At 43.8% G+C, this 22,786-nt stretch overlaps 1 protein-coding gene across 1 annotated transcript; it reads left to right on the top strand.

Annotated features, from left to right (window-relative positions):
• Positions 1–8,560: 8,560 nt before the first annotated feature.
• MSMO1 (methylsterol monooxygenase 1) lies at positions 8,561–19,712 on the top strand. The gene is made up of 6 exons (XM_073644352.1): positions 8,561–8,696; positions 9,249–9,550; positions 12,226–12,374; positions 13,296–13,422; positions 14,171–14,325; positions 16,448–19,712. Exons 2-6 carry the CDS (start codon positions 9,302–9,304, stop codon positions 16,644–16,646), a joined length of 879 nt encoding a protein of 292 aa, XP_073500453.1. The 5' UTR covers positions 8,561–8,696; positions 9,249–9,301; the 3' UTR covers positions 16,647–19,712.
• The last annotated feature ends 3,074 nt before the right edge of the window (positions 19,713–22,786 follow it).

The raw sequence follows: 22,786 nt of genomic DNA, 5'->3' as shown, positions 1-22,786 counted from the left end.
ATATATCAGCCAAGAGGAATCTCTTAAAACATAACTTTTATTAAATCTCTAAAATTATATGAGGGGTTTGCTGTGGTGCCCTGACTTCAATAGGGGTTAATGAGTAATCTATATTGGACATTGGAGGTACAAAATAATTTTAGAGATTTAATAAAAGTTATATTTTAAGAGACACCCGTCCAATTATACACACACTATTGTTTATATGTAATGGAGGATGAGGATCCCAACGCTGGAGACCTAAGGGTAGGCACCTCTACCAGTACTGCACTGCAAGGCAGTCTCAAAGCTACTTGGTCCTCCTCATGAGGTTTCTTCACTGGAAACCCCCAGAACTCATCTAAGTTCTTTCTATTACAAAGGAAGAACAGAAAATTTCCACTACCACACAGATGGTTATGACAATCAGCCAATCAAGGCCTATGTCAAAACCTGAAGTCATGGGAGCACTTCAGACTGGACCTTCAGTACTTTTTCAACCTTTGCTTGGGACTACAACAACTGCTCACGCACAACCTTCCATATCAATTTTCATGATAGACTGGACATAGAGGACAGACCTCATAACTTCAAGTACGTCTGAAGAACTACGGGGGTCCTGACATTCATTCTGGACGGCTTTATACACTGCCACTTCACTCGGAGTTCTCGGAGTCTGATAAACATCTCACCGCACCGCTCCCAGGGGCGTCCTCAGTAGTTGTGTTACCAGCGGTATGATAGAATGAACCAGGTATCTCCGAGTTCACTTATCTCAGCCACAACCACTCACAGAATCATATGCCTAAGTAGACAGTAAAGCACATATAATAGCAGCAAAAAGAAAAACAATTTTGGATTCACTGTGACACAGTGCAGGCACCACGTCACATGACCAGACTACAGAGTTATGGACAAAACTACAGGTGGCAGGCGGGAACGCAATGGGTTACTTACTACGGTTGTAGTAGTAGAATACCTTGGCACTCAAATATGATAAAAAGTGATAAAGATTTATTGGCAATCCATACAGTGCATCGTTTTGGTCTTATTTGATCTTCCTCAGAGCTGATTGCCGTGTGGAAGGAGGATGAACTGTACGATGGCCACTATGTAGCTGTAGCGTATCAGACGCTGTTGGATGGCGCTCCCCAACAGCGCCTGATACACTACAGGCACATAGTGGGATTGCTTGCCACGATTGTAATGCCGTAGCCAAGTTGGTTGTGGCATTACAGTGATGGGCTTCCGCATAGCGTTCATCAGGTCTATATAAGACCTAGAGACCCTATGTTCATGACAGTCTACCCTGGAAACAGGCAGAGTAGGGAGAGATGCTGCTGAGCTAGGGAGAGAATTGGCGGTTTATTAGTTAGGTATAGGTATTCCACAACATATATATATATCCATCTGAACTAACAGTCCTTCTAAGGACTAATCCAACTGCATATATTACTGGTGATAATAATAATAATAATAATAATAATCATCTATAGCAGGAGTTAGGCAGGCAGGATTTCTGGTAGTGTATACAGAACAATTGGGTCCATTGCACGGTCTGTCTGCTGCTGCTGTTACAGATATCCATATAGCCCTACATATCCAGGCTATTTTTTTTTTGCTCTTAATCCTGATTCTTTGCTTAAAAAGCAATAAAGAGTACACCATTTTACTGCTCCATTTGCTTGTTAGCAGAAAACAGCCAGATTTTTTTGATTATATTAGCATTACTGTATTATTGAAGCAGAGAAACTTTTCCATGATCACAACTCTCTCCGAGAAGCAGCCATGCCTAAGAAAAGTCTGTGTGAAGGTTCTCGGACACTTTGTGGCTGCTTTTTTACTGTGGACTGGCTCCAGCAATCTATAAGATAGCAATCTATAAGTTCCCTTCACTTTCTCCCAATTGCCCAGTGTATCCAGTTCAAACTACTAACGCTGACCTACAAAGCCATCCATAACCTTTCTTGTCCGCACATCTCTAAACGAATCTCTTGATATATTCCCTTACGTAATCTCCGGTCCTCCCAAGACCTCCTTCTCTCCTCCACACTTATTCGTTTCTCACCCAATCGCCTCCAAGACTTTTCCAGAATATCCCCCATCCTCTGGAATTCTGTACCTCAACATGTCTGATTAGCCACCACATGCGGATCCTTCAGACAGAACCTGAAAACCCATCTCTTCAAGACAGCCTATAGCCTGCCATTGCCTTGCTGCCACCTCAACCACCAGAGCTACAGCAACCCCCAACCTACTGTCTCCTTCCCCACCATCCTGTAGAATGTAAGTGTCATGGGTGTGTCAGATGTAACAGACAGTCGCCCTGCAGTTGGTTGCAGAAGATCTCTTCGTTTGGCATTACAGACACCTTCCTAAATTTGTCTCACGCTAGGACCCAGCAGCAACCTCCCTCCTGCTCTAGTAGAAACCCAGGTCTGGGTGTATAAATAGTTTCACTTTGCAGGAGGGAGGGGCCGATGATACTCACATGTTTCCTTGTGAATGCTTGGAGCTCTCAGACTGCTGACTTCCTCTGTGGTGCTAGGAGGACGTTTGGAGTTATTTCTTTGAAGTCGGCTAAAGCTAAGTTACTTTCCCCTGTGTGGTCTTTAGTTGTTAGTGGGGATCGACTAGTGCTCACTCCCCCCTTCCCTATCCAGGGCCAAGCGCTAGGGAAATACAGGGTCTAGGTTCCTGTTCGGCGATTGGTGAGGAACCAATATAGGGACTGTCAGGGGAGACAGGGTGATATCAAATCAGCCTAGGGGGTCTCCACTCCCCCTTTTCCCTAGAGTCTGTGCTCCTTCCCCCCGTCCATTTGTGTTCAACTTAGTCTTTCATACACGTTGCGTGACAGTAAGCCCGCAAGGGCAGGGTCTATAAGACTTAAGATGCAATCTGGCACCTTGGCAAAGCCCAATTCTGTTCTCCCTCTGATATCTAACAATAACAAAGAGGTCATGCTGGAGAAACTTGCACCAACTGCCACTCAGTGTCTTCAGCTCCGTTGTGAGAAACTAATGTTTGGGCAGCCACTCAGTCTCAGTCTCTTTCCTGAGAATGAAATTGTAGATGGCTTCGCTTCTGGTACTGGGTTCACTACTAATACCATGGCGTGCCATAATTCACTGGGAATATTCCAGGCTGGTTGGAGACAAGCTCATTCCCACGGAAAAGTACCAGCAGCAAGCTAAGGAGATGGTGGCCTCAATCATCATGAATAATTTGCAAATTGTCTAGGAGACCACTGCTGCTGTCTACCTTGTGAACATTGTGTTGAAGCTTGATTGACCCAGGACCCGCAATCCTATGCGTCGGGAAGATGTGTTCCATCCCCGGATCCGACTGGGTCCCGGCTTCCACAATATTAACCCAGTGTGCCGTCAGTGAGATGTACCGTCCCTGGTCACAAGCACTTGTCCACGTGTCTGTGATTAGGCGGTCCTTCCCAGTAACTGCACTGGTGAGGGTATTGTTCTGGGATCCATGCTTGTATAAGGCGGGGAAGACACCGGAAGAAATAATGGAGGCTGGGGACTGAGTACCAAGGGCCAGCCGCCGCCATGAGGTTGCGGAAATCTTCCACCTCCACGAACCTAAAAGGCAAAATTTCTAGTGCAAGCAGTCAAGAAATGTGTCAGTTTAGTATTGTGGCCTGTTGGTGGGTGGCTGCGTATTTGCGCTTGCGTTCCAAGGACTGTGGTAGGGACAACTGAACGCTGGGACAAGGACGTGAACATGGTTGCTGACTGTGATGGTTGCAAGTGTGCAACGACAGGTGCATGGTGGGAGTCATCTTCACTTGCATCATGGACGGAGGCTTGGCGTGCACGTACAACAGGAGAAGAGGCAGTGGTGTCACCCGCAGACACTTTCTGGACCCTGGCAAAACTAGTCGGATACTTTGCTGTCATATGCCTGATCGTGCTGGTGGTGGTCAGCCTGGTAGTTTTGCAGCCCCTGCTGATGCTGGCTTGGCAGATGTTGCTAATGGCCTTTTTGGGGTTAACTGGACAGTCTTTAAAAAAGAGCCAGACTCTGTAAGACCTAAGGCTGTGTGCCCACGATGCGTTTTTTAAGCGTTTCCGCAGCAGCAAAAGTGCTGCAGAAACGCTTAAAAAAGCATGGTAGAAGACCTGCCATGTTCCTCAATGATAATCCGCATGTGCTGTACACATGCTGCGGAATTTTCCGCTGCGGATTATCATTGCGGGAAAAAACGCAGCACTACTAATTATTTTGCGGAAGTGCTGCGTTTTCGCCGCCATTGACTCGCATTAGAACGCATGCATCCCGCTTCACTAGATAAGGACATGCAGAATGCATGCGTTCCAATGTGCGGATGGTACCCAGGTCTAGAGGAGAGGAGACGCTCATCCAGACCCGGGTGCCATAGAAACTGTGAAAAAAAGAATAAAATAAAAAATAAAGATTATATTTACCTTCTGGCGGCCCCCGGTGCACTCGTCCTTTCATGCCAGCATATCGCGATGGACTGAAGGACCTGCGCTCACGTCATAGTCATGTGACGGGTCACGCGACGCTGACGTCGGCAGGTCCTTCAGTGTACTGCTGCCGGCAGCCAGGATGGAGGGAAGCAAGACACCGGGGGCCATCAGAAGGTAAGTATATATTTCTTTTTTTATTTTTTACCATTCTTTCGGTCACACTATATAAATCCATGCCGTTTGCATGGATTTATATAGTGTGACCAAGTTGACAAGCACTTTCCAAGTGATGCTAAAATCACTTGGAAAGCGCTTGTCAACCCGCATGCGGAAATGCAAGTGAAGAACGCTTCACTTCCGCATGTCCCTGGCATTAAAACGCTTGTACAATCCGCATGCGTTTTTTTCTGCCAGGGAGATGCGGAGCGCTCAGGAAAAAATCCTGAGCATTTCTGCATCGTGGGCACATAGCCTAACAGTTGGACAGACAACTTCCCTGTTATTGGTGTTTTGGGGAACAGTTGCCTGCCTTGTGTCTATGGCCACCCCACTGCTTGTGCCTGCCTGTTGTGGTGCTATGCCTCGCCACCTCCCGTGTGCTGCTGTCTTCACTATGCATGTCACCTTGCCAGGTTGGATCAGTGACTTCATCGTCCACCACCTTGTCATGCACTTCCGCACCCTGGTCCTCCTCCTGACTTTCTGTCTATTGTGTCTCATCATCATCCACTTTTTGCGACAGTAATTGCACTTTCCCACCGTCACCTTTATGCGACCATGGCTGCAGAAATATTTGGGCATCGCTACATGCGGTCTCCTGTTGCCCCGATTAAAGCGGACCGAGCCAGAGGCCAGAATCTATAAATGAAAAAGTGAACAGCTCTTCGGAGTGTCCAAGTTTGGGATCAGTTGTCTCCGGGCATTCGGCATGGTGAGAGGAAGAAGGATCAGGGTGAGGAATATGCTGACTCCAAGTAAAAAAAATCTCCCGGATCCGCACATTTCTCAAACAAGAATCTGCAAATACACAAGTGCATGCCCTCACCCGCCTTGACTACTGGAACCTCCTGCTCTGTGGCCTCCCTTCTAACACTCTCGCACCCCTCCAATCTATCCTAAACTCTGCTGCCCGAGTAATCCACCTGTCCCCCCGCTATTCCTCGACCTCTCCTCCCTGTGAATCCCTTCACTGGCTCCCCATTGCCCAGAGACTCCAGTTCAAAACCCTAACCTTGGCATGCAAACCTGTCTCCTCCATACATCTGTAACCGGTACTTACCTGCACGCAACCTCCGACTCCCTCACAAGATCTCCTTCTCTACTTCCCTCTTATCTCCTCTTCCCACAATCGCATACAAGATTTCTCCCGTGTATCCCTCCTACTCTGGAACTCTCTACCCCAACATATCAGACTCTCGCCTACTGTTGAAACCTTCAAAAAGAACCTGAAGACCCACATCTTCTGACAAGCGTATAACCTGCAGTAACCCTCGCACCACCATACCGCTGCAAGACCAGCTCTACCCTCACCTACTGTATCCTATTCCTCATCCATCCATTGTAGACTGAGCCCTCGCGGGCAGGGTCCTCTCTCCTCCTGTATCAGTCGCCATCACGTTTTTGTTCAAGGTTATATCAATTGTTTTTGCTATGTATACCCCTTTTTGACATGGAAGGCGCTCTAATAATAAATAATAATAATGTGGTCCAGACTCACGGCTACTGAGACTGGACTGTGTGGAAGACAAGGTGGTGGTGGTTACAAACTGACTGGAAGCATTATTTATCTGCTATCCAACCAATAACCTTTTCACACTGGTCTGGCTTCAAGAGTGGTATTCCGTGGCCCCCTAGAAAGTGGGACAGGAAGCTAGGTTGACATGATGTGGGTGCTTGTTGTGCTCCCTCAGCAGGCATAGTTTCATCTTGCCCACAGCCTCGGCTTCTGCGTGCCCCATCACCATTACGTCCACTTCCCTGTCCCTTGCCACGCTCCTTGTCCATTTTAAATGGAGTTTAATATTTGTCACGGTGCCAAAAATGTCTGTATTATTACTGAAGTAATATAGGATCATGTCTGATGACCACGGTTTTAGGCAGTGACCTGGGAGTCAGAGATGCTTCCAGGTGTCTTCCCCATGCTGTTCCCATGTCTTTTCAGCACTGTATGGATGTGTCTGATCATGTCTCACACACACCACATGGCCAGATAAGGCAGTAAAATGTTAAAATGGCATTTACTGGTTAATGTATTTTTCACTTTTGAAAGCAATGCAAAAACGCACCAAAAAACGCTACGTGTGAACATAGCCCAAGGTGTGGAGGAACATTTTTGTTTTTGATTATTTTGCTTTATATACAAGACATTACCCTGGAAATGTTCCTTAACATTTTTTCCAGGAAAATCCATTTTGGTTTCGTTTTTATATGTTTTATTGTGAGTCTGTAAAAGTAGCGTAATACTCTGACAACATTGTTGACAGCAGTGACCTGGGAGTCAGAAATGTTTCCAGGGGTCTTCCCCATGTCATTTGAGCACTGTTTCCATCGATTAGGGCAATTTTTAGGCCCTCTGCAGACCTCCGGGGGGGACCGCCGGAAAAATGCTCGATGCTCGAGTTTCCCATAGACTTACACTGGGCTTGTTGCTTGGGTCGAGCACTCAAGCATTCCAAATTGCTCGACCCGAGCATTTTAGTGCTCGCTCATCACTAGTCATTGACACTCGGGTGCACCACCTACCACACGTCTACCAGCTTTAATGGCAGCAGGTTTCGCTTTAGTGTATGGAGAGTTGATCAATAGACAGAGGTATTACTCATTGATGTATCAAGGCCAGGGTCTAAAATAAGAATAAAATCTCACATAATTAGATTAGAGCCGTGAGCGAAGCCTTTGTTCACATGTCCAGTAATGATCTCTTAGAACGGATGCAGCAGAAAGCAGTTAGGAAAAAAGTTGTGCTGATCGATATTCAATAACTGATCTCTCCTGGATCCATTTTTTTAACATTGGAGTCAATGGGCAACGGATTCGTTAATGCGGCATCCGTCGTCATCTATTTCTAACGGATCCGGCAAGAAAAGGCCCACTTGATGCCCAGAACCCGTTTGCACCAGGCTGGAGTGACCTGAATTTGATGTGGGGCATCACTGACTGTGTGTCTGCATTGTGCGATCAGTGGCCCAAAGTCATTTAACCCTTTCAATAACACCCTTCAGTGCCCACTTTGATGCCCATTTTTGTGCCAGTTGTATAATTTTTGTAGCTGCTTTTAAGCGAATTCACATCAGGGCACCTCACTGCATTGTATTTTATTATTGAGAGTTTTGCCGTTAAACCTGTAAAAAAACAGAAAAAAATAAATTTCTGAATAAGAAACCAAATTCAGCATCGTAGCATGGAAGACGTGCAGGGACTGAGGCCGGTCAGATGGGGGCAGCACGAGCCGGCTGAAGAGCATAGCGCCTGCGTACACCGCGCAGCCTTACCTAGGTAACCAGCCAGGAGGGGACTGAAGAGTGGTCGGTAACCTAGGCAACAAGCTGTACCTTATCTCATTAAAATCCCTCTAGGCTCCAGAACGGAGTGAATTTTTAATAAAGGATAAATCAGGTAGTTGCTTCTCCTTACAGGCACTTTATGAAAGTGATACAACCCCTTTACTAGTATAAAGCTGCACAGAACACAAGCTGCACAGCTCTGGGCTCCTGTACTGCACGTAAGTGACCAGGACACTGCTCTGAACATAGTGCCCCCTGTGTACGTGCAGCACTCTGCTGTCTTCTTCCATTAGACATTGAGGTTCCTTAGTCCCGTCACGGCGCTCCCTGTTCTACCTTATACTTCAGGTACGTGACTGCCCTCGTCTTATTCCCGCCTTCTCATAAAAAGCTATCACCATGGTTACCCTACTAACACGTGGTGCGGTGTCGGTGCTGCCCCGCCTTCTCAGGTGGATACGTAACATCTGACAGAGGGGGCGTGACAACGGAGTGGTGAACACAACTAACCGCACTCAAGGATTGGCTAACAGCGAGAGTCTGCCTAGGCTCACTCCATGCCGCTGTCCAATAAGAACCTCTACCGCTCCAGTGACGTCGTAGTGCGTAGCATGAGCAGCCAATCAGAGCTGAGGAAAAGGATCGCTCGGTGTTTGCGTGACAGCTGGGATTTCTCTGTCCCGGTGCTGAAGAGAGGAAGACTTGAACGTATAAAGAGAGTCACGTCTGTGCTGCGCTGTCAGACGGCAGTGACCTGGGAGAGGTGAGTGTCCTGAATGTGTATATATATATTTATGTATATACAGTATATGTGTGTGTGACCAAAGTGACGGAAAGTGATTACTAATGTGTGTGCACACGTCTGTGATACTGTAGATACATTATAACTAGATAGATAGATATTGTGTGTATACATGTTGTGCTGCTTGTACATTACATGTCTTCATACCCTATACAGACTATAATGTGCTGCACACATCTCTGACACTGATTGGCCAATACATCCTGTATACTTTATTAAATCTGTCTCATACACCTGATGATACCGGTGTTCTTATTTTGAAAATCCATGTGATCATGGCTGTATAATTCATTTTAAAAGTTTTCCCGCCTGATACAAAAATAACCAGTTTATGAGACCAGCTATAGCTGTATTATACAGGTTAGTTTTGATGCTATTCTGAAATGGATTCGCAAAGTAAGTACTCCAGCCTCATCAGGAGTAAGCGATTGATTTAATGTTTGTATTCTGAAATCTGGTGCCGGATTCTTCTGCGTACACAGTGACTGACTTCAGCTTATCTTCCTGTTGCAGGACCCCCTGCCATCTACACCTGCCTGTCCTCCTCCATGTATTAGGAATCAGAAATGGCTTCTAACGACAGTGTTCTTAGCTCAGCCTATCTGGCTGTGGAATACATTGACTCTCTACTACCAGACAATCCTCTGCAAGGGCCCTTTAAACATGCCTGGACCTACATGCTGGATAACTACACCAAGTTCCAGATTGCCACGTGGGGATCCCTCATCGTCCATGAGCTGATCTACTTCCTTTTCTGTTTGCCCGGTTTTCTATTTCAGTTCTTGCCTTTCATGCAGAGGTTTAAAATCCAGCAGGTTTGTACTCTGCATTTACCGTGTGTTATGGAGGGAGATGTAAGGCTGCATGTAGTGTACTACCACGGGACAGGATGTCCAGAAAAGGTGCTGACCCCAAGATCACTTCCTAAAGGTGATCGGGCATAAGGTTTTTGCTGTCCCATCTGAGAGCACCCTGAGGTAGGGACAGAGACCCTGATTCCAGCTATGTAGCACATACGGGGCTGCTTGCTGCAGTTTGTTTATCTGCTGCAGATCAAGCAGTTCTCTGAATGCCCATCCACATCACTGATTGACAGCTTTCTGTGTTCACTGTGCATAGGCAGAAAGCTGCAAATCAGTGGTGGGCCATCTTATACAGAGCTCATGAATATGGAGGACTACATGGAAGCAGACTCACTAGTCCTTTATTGATAATCTGCTGCTAATAACAGTCATTTAAGCAGCCTACTAAGTGACACATCACTGGAATCCGGGTCTCTGCTCCTACATTATGCTGCTCTCAAATTAGGTATCAAAAACCTGCTGATTTTTTTTTTAAGTGGTATTCTCAATTTAGGCACAAGATATGCCATAAATGTCTGGTATATGTAGATCCCATCTTTGGTATTTGTACGTACACGGTGAAAGGTTTCTTCTGGCCACTATATACGATCAAGGTGGCTGCACTTTCTTGAATGTTTCCATAACCAATCCATTTTCCATCTACATTTAAGAAGAACTCCCATGAGACTATTTATCCTCTTAATATATTGCACTCACCATATTATATAGCACTGTGTACTTACAGTTGCTCATTTTGCCTTTATACCCAGCTAAGTCTTCTCTTTTCCATTAGGTGTATGACATCATGTCATTAAAAACTGAGTAGCTGAGTCCTTCTAAGCTCTATGTAGAAACAGGTCATCAATTTCCCCTGTATGAGTCATGAGTTGCTGCAAAAGTCCCTAGCAGGCGGAGGAGCTGGGTCAGCAGTTGAAGAGGAGAATGATTTCTGCAGGGACACGAGACTTCCTGTTTCTACATAGAGAAGAGAGAAGAGAAGAATTAGTTGGGTAGAAAGGTAAAATGAGCAATTGTAAGTACACAGTGCTGTATAATACAATGACTGCGATATAAAAACTTTAATGAGAGTGCTTCTTTAAGAGGGGCAGGACTCTCCACATAGGGCTGGTGCCCAAGGGTAGAGACTGTATATCTGTGTACAGTATATTAGGCTTCATTAGGGACTTCAAATTTGCTGGTCTATCTTTACACCCTCCGATCTGCAGGGCCACGTCCTCTTCATTGTTTCCAGGTATATCTACGTAGTCTGGTAGTGACTGGACCTTGTCCGGCAGCTCACTAGGTACTGCTGTTACCCAGAAGACATTTTGCAATATCTTAGTGACAAAAGTCGTATGTTTTGCAAAATCTTGCAAAAATTTGTGCCAAAATTTCTGGCATGCATAAACTTACTCCAGGCCGGTACTGGAGTAGAGTTGCACCAAATTGTCATGAATCAGTCTGAAACATCCAGAAAACTTTGACCTAAAAAGTAAAAACTAACTAAATCACAAAGACTAGTTGAAAAAAGGGGCAAATTGTTTGAATTTGTTGCAAATCAAAAAGTAATGAGTTTAGTCCCTTCAATCAGCTGAGCAGAAAAGCGGACAGAAATCAGACCCCCATTAATCTAACCCCATTGTCCTATTCCTTAAATGGTTTGTCCGGTCTTTTGCCAAAAGTCTGCAGTCCCTGTATGTTACTGCAGACTTCTGAATCCTTACATTGTGCACACCGCACTGTCAAGATTCTTCAGTGTTGCCAACAAATTTTGCATACACGTGGTCACGTGCCGGCTAGACATGCTTGAACGAATAGAATACAAGTGAATTGAACGAGGCCAAGCACGTCTAGTTGGAATGCGGTTGGAAGTATGCAAATCACATATTTGCAGTCACATGACTGCCCACTCTCGCTGGTAATACCGGAGAATCCTGATAGCGTGCGGTGCGCGCACTGTAAGGTTTTAGAATTCTGCAGACTTTCATCAGAAGACAGGACAAATCCTGTAACCCCTTCACAACCTTTGACATACATTTACATCAAAGGTCATGTCCCTGCCTTTGATGTGGGCTCGCAGGCCGAGCCCACATTGTTCCCCACACATGATGACTGATTTAATCAGCCATCAAGTTCCCTTAACAGTCATGGGTGGAGCGGTGCTCTGCCCGCAGCTGTTAACCAGTTGACAGCGGGATTTGAAACGCGTCATACATGCCGCACATCGGCGCCTCTGTCACGTGATCGCGGTTCGCTGATGAGGTCTGCTGATGACCCTCGTGCCTGTCATTGCGATCCTGCTGAGTTACCATATAGTGAACATGGTAAATAAAAAACAAACAGAAAAAACAATTGTGAAGTTGCACTTTTTTTTGCAAAATCAACGCACTTGAATGGTGTCATTCAAAAGTACAACTCGTTCTGTAAAAAAACAAGCCTTCATACGGCTATGGGGATGGAAAAATAAAAAAAGTTATGGCTCTTGGAATAAGGGGAGGAAAAAACGAAAGCACAAAAAAACGGGAAATCACAAGGTTATGAAGGGTTTAATATAGGCCATCGATATAAAGGTCCCAGAAAACCCATAATTGAGATACATATTGCTCTTCTTGTGCAGCATCTAAGATGAACTTCTGTTTGTATTACAGGATAGACCAGAAACATGGGAAGGCCAATGGAGGTGCTTCAAAATGCTCCTTTTCAATCATTTCTGCATTCAGCTTCCATTGATCTGTGGAACATACTACTTCACAGAATTTTTTAACATTCCATATGACTGGGATAATATGCCTAGATGGTAAGTATCGGGTCTAAGAACCACTCAACAGATATAAAATATTCAATATTATACTTTGTATACTAGCAAATGGCATGAAGACCGAACCTCTATACTTATTGGAGGGGAATAGGAGAATTGCAAAAGGGGCTTAATATGAATATCATTCATGGCCCGGACCTGATCCTACAGTGCTGGTGTATCCCCCGTGTGTGCAGGGTACCGACCGCACTCGCCTATTTGTAATATACAACAGATAGATGCACATATACTACACTAGGGGTCTAATGTGGCTGAAGATCTTGTGTCTCATTGATGGATTATTATTTATGTGATTTCCAAACTACTGTGGAAAAGGCCAAAACGAGGTTTTGATAAATTCCCCCAACAAATTAACTGTTAGAGGCTGTCCCAAGGTTAGTTCTTTGTCAGAGATACGGCAGCATTTACATTGCAAACTGCAAATACTTAGCCTGTTATTATATGGAAAAGGCGATTTTAAGGATTGTCTCAATATTATAAATGGTTAAAATTCAAAGTTCATATAAAAACCAAGCAACTGTGCAATATACCTCCTATTACATATCCTCACCATTCTCAAGAATGAAGGGTTCTTTAGTTTACTGCTCGTTACCAATGGTTACCACCCACTTCTGCAAGCTATCAGAGCTGGACGGTCTCCTAGGCAAGGAGCGCAGTGCTTACAAGCTCTTTGCTATAGCTTGCAAGCAAAGTATCGGCCAGCTTCGTCATTGGAGAGCACATTGTTCGGGCCTGAAGCTCCGCCAAGCCACTGGCCAAAGCTCCCATCACGAGCAGCTCATTGCCCCTAGCAAATATGAAGCCGGGAGGATGAATTGCTATATTGAGACAATCCCTTTAAGCCTAAGTACATGAGCAAACCTGTGTCTGCCTCCTTACCAATGTGGTCTTCTCTTGTAGGTATATATTGTGTGCGCAGTGTTTTGGCTGTGCAGTCATTGAAGACGCCTGGCATTATTTCCTGCACCGTCTCCTGCACCATAAGAGCATTTACAAGTATATCCACAAAGTACATCACGAGTTTGCAGTAAGTTCAGAGTCTGTAGAGCAGCGCTGTGCTGAACCCTTAATGTCACCCCATTGAGGCCTCGTTAATACATATTGTTTTTCAGCCCTTTAAGTGTTCTTGATTATGGTTTTTTTACAAGTGTTTTTGGGGGCAGTCATTTTGTATTTTGTAATAGATTGTACTTGGGGGTTTTTTGATTTTCAATTTCTATAGGGAAAATGCCATACCCACAGCATGCTATGTGACCAGAACCAAAGTCCTTTGTCTGTAATGTGTTTTACATTTCACTATAGACTTTAGGCCGTGATGCCACATAACGTACATGCTGCATTCTTAAAATCTGCTGAGTTTAACAGTGCAAGCACAGACGATTTAATTTCATGAAAACTCATGGAAATTTACGGTCGGATTGGGAGTTTTTTCATTTGTTCCCCACCCCCCATATGCTTTTATGGAGAGCTTTAAAAAATGCATGTAAAAAAAAATGCTCCTTCATTTTTGCACTAAAAAAACCTGATAAAATAAACACTGCACCAATGACACATCAGCAAAGGGGATTATGCTTTAAAAAAATGCAGTATTTTTGCTCATGGTAAAATGTCCCAACTGGCCCCTTCCAATGTACGTTTGCAAAAAAAAAAAACTGCTTGTGACCCCAGCCTTAAGATAATGTGTTTGCCTGCAAAATACTCAATACAGTTTTGTAAATCAAGTTCTGTGTTCGTGTGCCAGTTGAGTGATGATGTGCTTCCTACGTGTCCCACAGTCCCCATTCGGGATGCAGGCTGAATACGCTCATCCTTATGAAACCCTCATTTTGGGAACTGGATTTTTCATTGGCATTATGGTCTTCTGCAATCACGTCATTCTCCTGTGGGCCTGGGTCATTGTCAGACTAATGGAAACAATAGATGTTCACAGGTAAGCAGCACTTACATTTATCTTGTGATGTATAAATCTTGAGTGTTTCCGTCGCATATTTAGTCCTATTTTCCTTTTTTTTTTTTTTGCTGTAGCTGTCTAACTCTCCCTTCTTGCTGAACAAGTCACATAATTGCTAAATATATTCCCTCTCAGATCTTCATTGAGTGTCCTTCCAATATCATTGGAATCAGCCACTGATCTAATGAACTGCCAGACCGCAGGAGGATTTTAACATTTTAACCTACTACCTAAAATAAAATGTATGTTAAAGGGAACCTGTCACGTTGTACATGAAGTCCGATCTGTGGACAGCATGGTATAGAAGGAGACCGGCAGCCTGCTTAAAGACAACCTGTCATGTAAAATAATGCTATTAACCTGCAGATATACACCTCTCGGTGTATAGTGGGCTGTGGCTGTAACTGTGCCCCAGTACTGACAGACAGGCGGTGACTGAAACCGTGCCAACGCCACCCCTATGACTGAAACCCTAATGCTTCCGGGGGGAATAAAGTTAATTTCTTCCCGGCAGCGGGGCTCTCAGTGCTGGTGCCACACAGTATCAAAACACTATTAACCTAGAAATTAGCATTATATCTGCAGGTTAGTAGTGTTATTTTACATGACAGGTTCCCTTTAAACCTCAATCAAATGTCAATGTAATATGGTCTGTGGACAAACCATGATGAATAGACTTCCCTTGGGGCTCACAACTTGAATTTGACAGCCTCATATTTTCTCATGAGGGTGTTAAGTTGGGGTCAGGAGAGCCGTGGCCAGTCCTTTCATCATAGTCAAAAATGTAACACACGGATGTAACGCAAAATGTAACACACGGATGACATCCATGTGTCATCAGTGTGACACGTACTGGCGCCTGGGAATCAGCGCTACAGTTAGCACTGTTCCCAAGCGCCGGGTGCTGAAAGCTGCCCTCATCATTGTCAATAAAATCCTTATACTGACCTGTCCAGCGATGTCCTCTGACCGCTGACGCCGAGGAGCCAGGGAGAATGAGCCGCTCCGGAGCTGCGCTCAGTGAGTGACAGGACACCGCTCCTGAGTTCTGCTCAAGGGCCGCTCGCTGGAGCGGCTCATTCTCCCCGGCTCCTCTGCTTCAGCGGTCAGAGGATTACAGCGGGGGACACTTAAAACAGGTGAGTATATGGATTTTATTATTTTATTCTTATTTTTACACAGGGACACTGCGGGAGCAGACTACTACCACCCTCATCATTGTCCCTGCTGGTGCCGATCACAGCGCCAGCAGGAACCATGATGAGGGCAGCGTTCAGCACCTGGCGCTTGGGAACAGCGGTAACTGTACACAGATTCCCAGGCGCCGGTATGTGTGATCCTGATGCGGCACACGGTTTCAACACTTGTGACAGACACGGAAACACGGGACACGGATATCTCCGGTACCGGTTATATACGGATGTGTGAAACCGGCCTAATGGTAAGGGTACGTTTCCACGATCAGAAGCCGCTGCAGGTTTGAAGCTGTGTGTTTATGCAGCGTCAAACCCGCAGTGGCCAGATGTTACAGCATAGTGGATGGATTTCTAGAAATCCCATGTCCACTATGCGTCTCTGTGCACCTGCGGATCACCCGTGGAAACTGACATGCAGCGCATCTTTCAGACCCGCAGCATGTCAATTTCTCTTGCGGGTCCAGTAGTGGATTTTCCCCATAGAATAACATCAATGAGGAAAGTCTGCATGTGAAAAAAAAAAAATTGCGCCCATTATTTGCATAATGAGGGCGGAAGCCACGCGGCTATTCCGCAGTGTCGGGGCCGCTGGTGGCTCCGGATCGTGGGAATGTACCCTAAAACTGACTTCCTAACCCATAGTACCAATCAAAGCTCGGCTTTATTGCTTAAGATTCCTTGGAAAACTTTAAGTTGCACTGTGGTTGCTATAGGTCTTACTAGTAGACTAGATTTGAGAATTGAGGCGCAATGTGCTTTCCCAGAAATCCTCATTGCCAGTTATCATTCTCAGTTGTCCCAGTGGCCATGAGTTCATTGTGTCTGTAGCCGTCTTACGATTGTGTACGCTTTTACTCCATGGATTTGGTTGCAACGTTGTAAATTGGCGCTGTCTTCTCTCCTAGTGGATACGACATTCCCTTGAACCCGCTGCATCTTGTACCCTTCTATGCCGGGGCACGCTTCCATGATTTCCATCACATGAACTTCGTAGGTAACTACGCATCAACCTTTACATGGTGGGACAAACTCTTCAACACCGACTCTCAGTACAACAGCTTCAGACATAAAGTGAAGACAGAGGATGGGAAGAAGATGAAATAATTTATTTCCTAAAAACACTGTTTAATTTTCCATCATATGGATCGTGAATTGCTCTTAATAAAATTCGAAATGTATCGCAGGTGGAGTCCACGCTGATTTGTATGTAGCGTGCAGGACACACAAGTACCAAGTGGAAATCACCACAAATCCTGCTGCAGCTGCCATTGTACAAATGCCACGCTGGGCCTTACTGTCAGAATGAGAACCTTAATAAAGCAGAACTCTACTCGCGCAGCCGGCTGTCACTCACCGACTGCCACCTCTCGGAGATACAAGAACTGCAAGAATATTCAGCTTTTTGTCACTTTCATCCACATCATTGACTTTCCACTTTGTGAAATGTTCCATTTTATTTTTCTACATAGCGCATATTTTAATTATTTAATTCTTTCATTCCGAACCGCAACTAAAGACTGCATCTTCAGTTGTGGTATCTAAAATGTGGTGATGTCTGTACAATTGCTGCCACTAATTCATGTATGCACCTTATTCTGGTCAGTGTTTCTCATGGTAAGGGCTCATTCTCAACTCAGTTTTTTTTTTGGGGGGGTTTTCACCTAAGAGAAAAGAGGGAATGAGTTTCATCAGTGACATTCATCAGAAAATATTCAGATTTTCATCAGTTTTTCTCATAAGTGAGAAAACGTTTCACCGCTTTCTATACTCGGATGGTTTCTGAGTGTTCTTCGTTTTTGTTTTTTTCACTGACCCATAGACTTGCATTTCAGATTTTGTGCCTACAATTGGATCAGGATTGGATATGTCTCAGCAATTTTGCATGGAACCACCTTTCCGTGAAAAATCATGGATGTGTGAATGGCCCCATTCACTATTATAGGTAAACGTGCAATCTGTGAAAAACACGGATAGCATTCTTACAATAGCAATTGACTTGTGAACAAGGCCTTAGCCAGATCTCTGTAGCATAGGAGTACTAGTTCTGCGTTTTCCTGAAACGCTCACACTGCAAAGAATAAATATGGAAGATTTATTGTATTTTGCACTTTATGAATTGAGACCTTTTCCTTAATTTTGGTGCATATTCAGATATCTAGTAATGCATTTTGGGAAAATGAATGACTACTGAATCATGTATCTATGAACTGAATTTACTATCTTCTTTTGTTTTCTTGGCCCAGACCAATCTGACCAGAAATTGTGCCATGTGAGATTAAGGTGATCCGGTTAAGGAAATCTGCAGCGGATTCCATAAATCTTCACCCACAACACAAGTGCTGCAATACGCCACTGATTTTCTGGATGTATCCTATGTAATCCAAAAAAATGTGTCAATAGAGCTGACATTGAAGTGGTGCCTCATGGCAGTTATCTAAGGCCGTGTTCCCCAACCCCAGTCCTCAAGGACCACCAACAGGTGATGGTTTCAGGATTTCCTTACTATTGCACAAGTCAGGCAATAATTCCATCACCTGTGAAATACTAAGGAAATCATGAACACATGATCTGTTGGTGGGCCTTGAGGACTGGAGTTGGGGAACACAGCTCTAAGGGGTTGTATAGTCTTAGAATGTTAGAGTTGGAAGGGACCTCCAGGTCCAACCCCCTGCTCAATGCAGGATTCACTAAACCATCTCAGACAGATGTGTGTCTTCTACATACAAAGCTTATCTATTACATGGTGAAAACTTTACCAGATTCCTGGTATATTTGGTTCTAATTGATATGTGTAAGTTTGAGCCAGTGGACTCCTTCTTTTCCATATTTCATAGTCATAGGCTACGTCCTACAATGAGCTATTGTTGAGTTTTTGATGTTGCAGATTTTCTGCACCCAGTAAGATCTAGAAACATGCAGTGTTCATGGATTGACCTCTCCTGGAAACATTAATCCAGGCCTTTGGCTCTCTGTATTAGGGCACATCAGTACTGTTTGTCTACAGTACATTAAAGCCTGTCTGCACTTGGGTAACATGAGAACCTTGGATCTACATTTACATTGATACGGCTTAGCACTTACGTTGCATTGCGGTTTTCTTAACTTCAAGTTTGTTCGTTTTTTTAATGGTGAAATAAAATGTTAATCATTGATCCATGGTTGTCTGCGATACAGAATAATTCATCTGATTCTATATTAGTTTATTTGTCCATACATCCAGGACAAGAACCACGCTGAAGATTACGAGATGGATTTATAACTGTATATAAGCCATTTTATTTTTAAATACATTGGTTTATGTGGACTATGGACCAAGAAACAAATTTATAAAGCCATTATGTCATTTCTGACATTTTCTAAAGTGTCAGAAAAGTGAAAGTGCCTTACTTTGTGGTCCTCATTTATAACCTTTTTTTCTCTGCATATTTTCTGCGAGGTCAGTTGAACCTTGTTAGTCTGCCATGTGTGATATTGATGACTGTGGTACGTGCTGCCCCAGGGGAGAGACTGGCATGCTGCTCTGTAGATGTACCAGTGTCACAAAGCTCTTTATCCTTCCTGCCACACAATCTCCATCAGGTATACTTTTCCGTACACATGAAATAACTAGCCATTTTATGTTTTTGGGGGGTTTTTTTGTATCTGTTTTTGTTGCTTTGGTGGAAGTGCATTATACGGAACATCTTCAATAGCAAAAGTCACATGTACATTACAGCCGACATCCGAGGGTCAGAGGGAACTCGGATCCCTGATGTTTAACCTCCTAGATGCTGTGCTCAATAGTATTTAGATGGTTAGATGAAGGGAACATGATCTTGGGGTGTCACTATTGCAGCTGTGAGCCCACCAAGGGTCTAAAACGTCCGATTTATACTCTTGTCGGCATGAGCCCTTAATCTGAATTCATATTATAATGGGAAAATTGAGCGATGTGCCAACCTTCTGGGCATGTTTTCTTGAATCTCCCTGGGTACTCTGATAACTCTAGATTGACATTTAGACAGTAGCACCCAGCTAAGCATTGTAGCTAAGTCTATGAGTTGATGACAGCTGTTGACTTTATGGCAGAAGGACAGTTTAAAGTAAATGTGTCATCAGAAAATGATCTATTGTTTAATTTTTTTTTTTACATGTCAAAACCTTTATTAAAAATAGAAATCTTAAAATTTTCACACTGGCCACTGAGGCTTATTTAATTTTAACTTCCTATTGTTTCAGGAAATAACATATGTGCATAGTCACTGGTCTGATCTGGACCCTCTTTTTTGTATTGAAGTGTCTAATGAGCGTTGTGCAAAGGTCACTGTGAGAGGAGGGGGGCTGATGAGTTGTGATATTGCTTGTCTATTTTGATTGGTGGATCTTAAGTTATTAACCATGTATAGAGGTGTTATCTTTGAGTGTAATCATGCCCGCGATAATATGGAGTCTTACTATAAACTTTTCCCATAAGGACAGGAAGTACATTGGGGAAAATAAGTATTTGATATACTGCCGATTTTGCAAGTTTTCCTACCTACAAAGAATGGAGAGGTCTGTAATTTTTTATCGTGGGTACACTTCACTCAGAAAATCACATTGTATGATTTTTACATAATTAATTTGCGTTTTATTGCATGAAATAAGTATTTGATACAATAGAAAAACAGAACTTAATATTTGGCACAGAAACCTTTGTTTGCAATTACAGAGGTCAGACATTTCCTGTAGTCTTGACCAGGTTTGCACACACTGCAGCAGGGATTTTAGCCCACTCCTCCATACAGATCTTCTCCACATCTTCCAGGTTTTGAGGCTGTCACTGGCCAAGATTGAGTTTCTGCTCCCTTCAAAGATTTTCTATTGGGTTCAGGTCTGGAGACTGGCTAGTCCACTCCAGGATCTTGAAATGCTTCTTACGGAGCCACTCCTTTGTTGCCCTGTCTGTGTGTTTTGGATCGTTGTCATGCTGGAAGACCCAGCCACAATCCATCTTCAATGCTCTTACTGAGGGAAGGAGGTTGTTGGCCAAATTCTCGCAATACATGACCCCATCCATCCTCCCTTCAATACGCTGCAATCGTCCTGTCCCCTTTGCAGACAATCCCTGCATGTGTTGTGGCTGTCTAACAGCTGCAGGACAAGCAGCCGCGGTGACACAAACATATTTTTCGAGCACGCCGAAGATACTCTGTTAGCACCTGAGCATGCTCGGATAAAACGTTTGCTCAACACTACACCTAGGGGAATCTGGGCAACAATAAGTAGCTGTGCTACTAGATGGGTGTCTCTAATAACGTCCAGAGCCTCTCATCTAGCCAAATCAGTTCTCATACTTTGCACTGATGAGGGCCAACAGCCCGAAACACCATGTCTGCAAACTGAGATTCTGATTTGACTTTTATCCTAAGTCATATTGCACGACTTGTTAAAGGGTTGATTGTGACTTATAGGATTGCTGCTTCCAATAGGTGGCGCTATAGAGTTCTAGTCCTCTTTTTCTCTGAAGAGGCAATTTGCTAATTAAATTTCCCAGAGGAGCATTGCATGGCAAATAAGCCTCCTTACCTTGGCATGCCACAGCCAGTATGTCACTCTCCACAAGGAGAAACATTACCCCTTAGATCTCTAATAACGTGGTCATTCTTTGTATGTGTGTGCAATGATAAAGATTTAATGAGATTTATCAATTGAAATGTCCCAGAATTCAGAAGTTCATGACTTGCACCAATTTATTATGTGCTTTACACACTTTCTGGGACTTGGCATGACCTCACTAAAAACAGATGTGACTTGCCGGTGATTGGACCTTCATGCGATACAGTACACCAAAATCTGCGCCACATTTTTGGCACAAATTTCTGCTGCAAAGCAAGCCAACTAATAAGCAGTGTAAAATTAGGCCCTGATTCACAAAGTACCTTTTGCCTGTTTTCTGGTGAAAATCTGCATGAAATGTTGCAACATTTTGCAAACCATAGCAACTTTTGGAGTTTGTACACCAGCTTGACCAGCAGATGGCGTGGACAAGCACCTGACAAATTAATCATAATTGGCGCCACAAAGGTGACGTTATTCACAAAAGACATGTACATCTTGGTGCCTCAGTGGTTTACACTGTGTTTTTGCAGCGTTGAGGTCCTGGGTTCAAATCCCATCATCTGCCTGGCCAGGGTTTAGTCACATACAGAAGCTACTTTTGTATAAAAGTCGCAACATTTTCACACAAGATCACTGGAGTAGATGAGTGTAATTAACTTAAAAGAAAGTTTTTGCAACCACATCTGACAGCAGCATAATGTAGAGGCAAGAGTCCCCCATTACAGCGATCTGTCACTTATTGAACTGCTTGCTGTAGTTTTGATAAAATCACAGTTTTATCTGCTGCAGATTTAGCAGGTCTCTGAATGCTGAGCTCTATATAACTCTGCCCATATCATTGATTGGCCACTTTCTGTGTATGCTGTGCATAGGGCTAGACAGGGCTCATGAATATAGAGGACTACATGGCAGCAGGTTTACTAATCCTCAGGTGTCAATCTTCTACTGATAATGTGATTTTATCAAAATTACTGCAAGCATCCCAGTAAATGACACATCACTGTAATCAGGCTCTCTTTCCCTATATTATGCTGCTTTCAGATTAAGTGGCAAAAACCCTCTAAGAACAAATTTATAGACATTTAAATATCTAAAAAATGTATCCGTCACTTTTTGATAACTTTGTCTCAAATACTGGCAACAGTAACTAACTACAGAAATACTTCACATGATACATCACCCCTTCATTGTACAGAGGAGCTGCAAGAAATGTGTGTATGAAACGTGACACTAGAGAAATGTGTTCTTGCTAGCAGTTGTGTTTTTTACCACTAGATGGCATATGTCACACTCGCCACTATATTCATTAATCCAGGGACAGTCACTGCCCAATACAGAAATGAACCTTAATTTGATATGAAGCAAGATAACAGCCACTAGTAGCATTGTTAGACCCTGGGGATTGCACTGCAGGTCTTCAGATTCCCTGCACATTATGTTTCCATATAGTAATCAGCAAATCCTTCTCAGTAAAAAGTGAACAGACACTAACGATATTAAATATAAAATATAATTTTTATTAGTATACAAAAATGAAAACTAGAAAAAAAGGGTAGAGGAGGAGATTACTAGGGTCGAGCATTTTCCCAGAAAAGCATATGAGGTGTTCATATCTAATATATAAAGCTCAATGTGTGTGTGTGTGTGTGAGTGTGTGTGTGTAT

Source organism: Phyllobates terribilis, unplaced genomic scaffold (genome assembly GCF_046119375.1).
Source record: "Phyllobates terribilis strain yellow unplaced genomic scaffold, ASM4611937v1 Scaffold_1__5_contigs__length_1240528914, whole genome shotgun sequence".
In the NCBI taxonomy this organism is placed as follows: domain Eukaryota; kingdom Metazoa; phylum Chordata; class Amphibia; order Anura; family Dendrobatidae; genus Phyllobates; species Phyllobates terribilis.
The sequence above is the reverse complement of the archived record's forward strand: the minus strand, read 5'-3'. Positions and strand labels throughout refer to the sequence as shown.

Excerpts from the sequence above, each read along its gene's own strand:
- MSMO1 (XM_073644352.1), top strand. The coding sequence starts at position 9,302 with ATGGCTTCTAACGACAGTGTTCTTAGCTCAGCCTATCTGGCTGTGGAA. Across the intron at positions 13,423-14,170 it reads AAGTACATCACGAGTTTGCA|TCCCCATTCGGGATGCAGGC; the intron begins GTAAGTTCAGAG and ends CGTGTCCCACAG. Across the intron at positions 14,326-16,447 it reads GAAACAATAGATGTTCACAG|TGGATACGACATTCCCTTGA; the intron begins GTAAGCAGCACT and ends CTTCTCTCCTAG.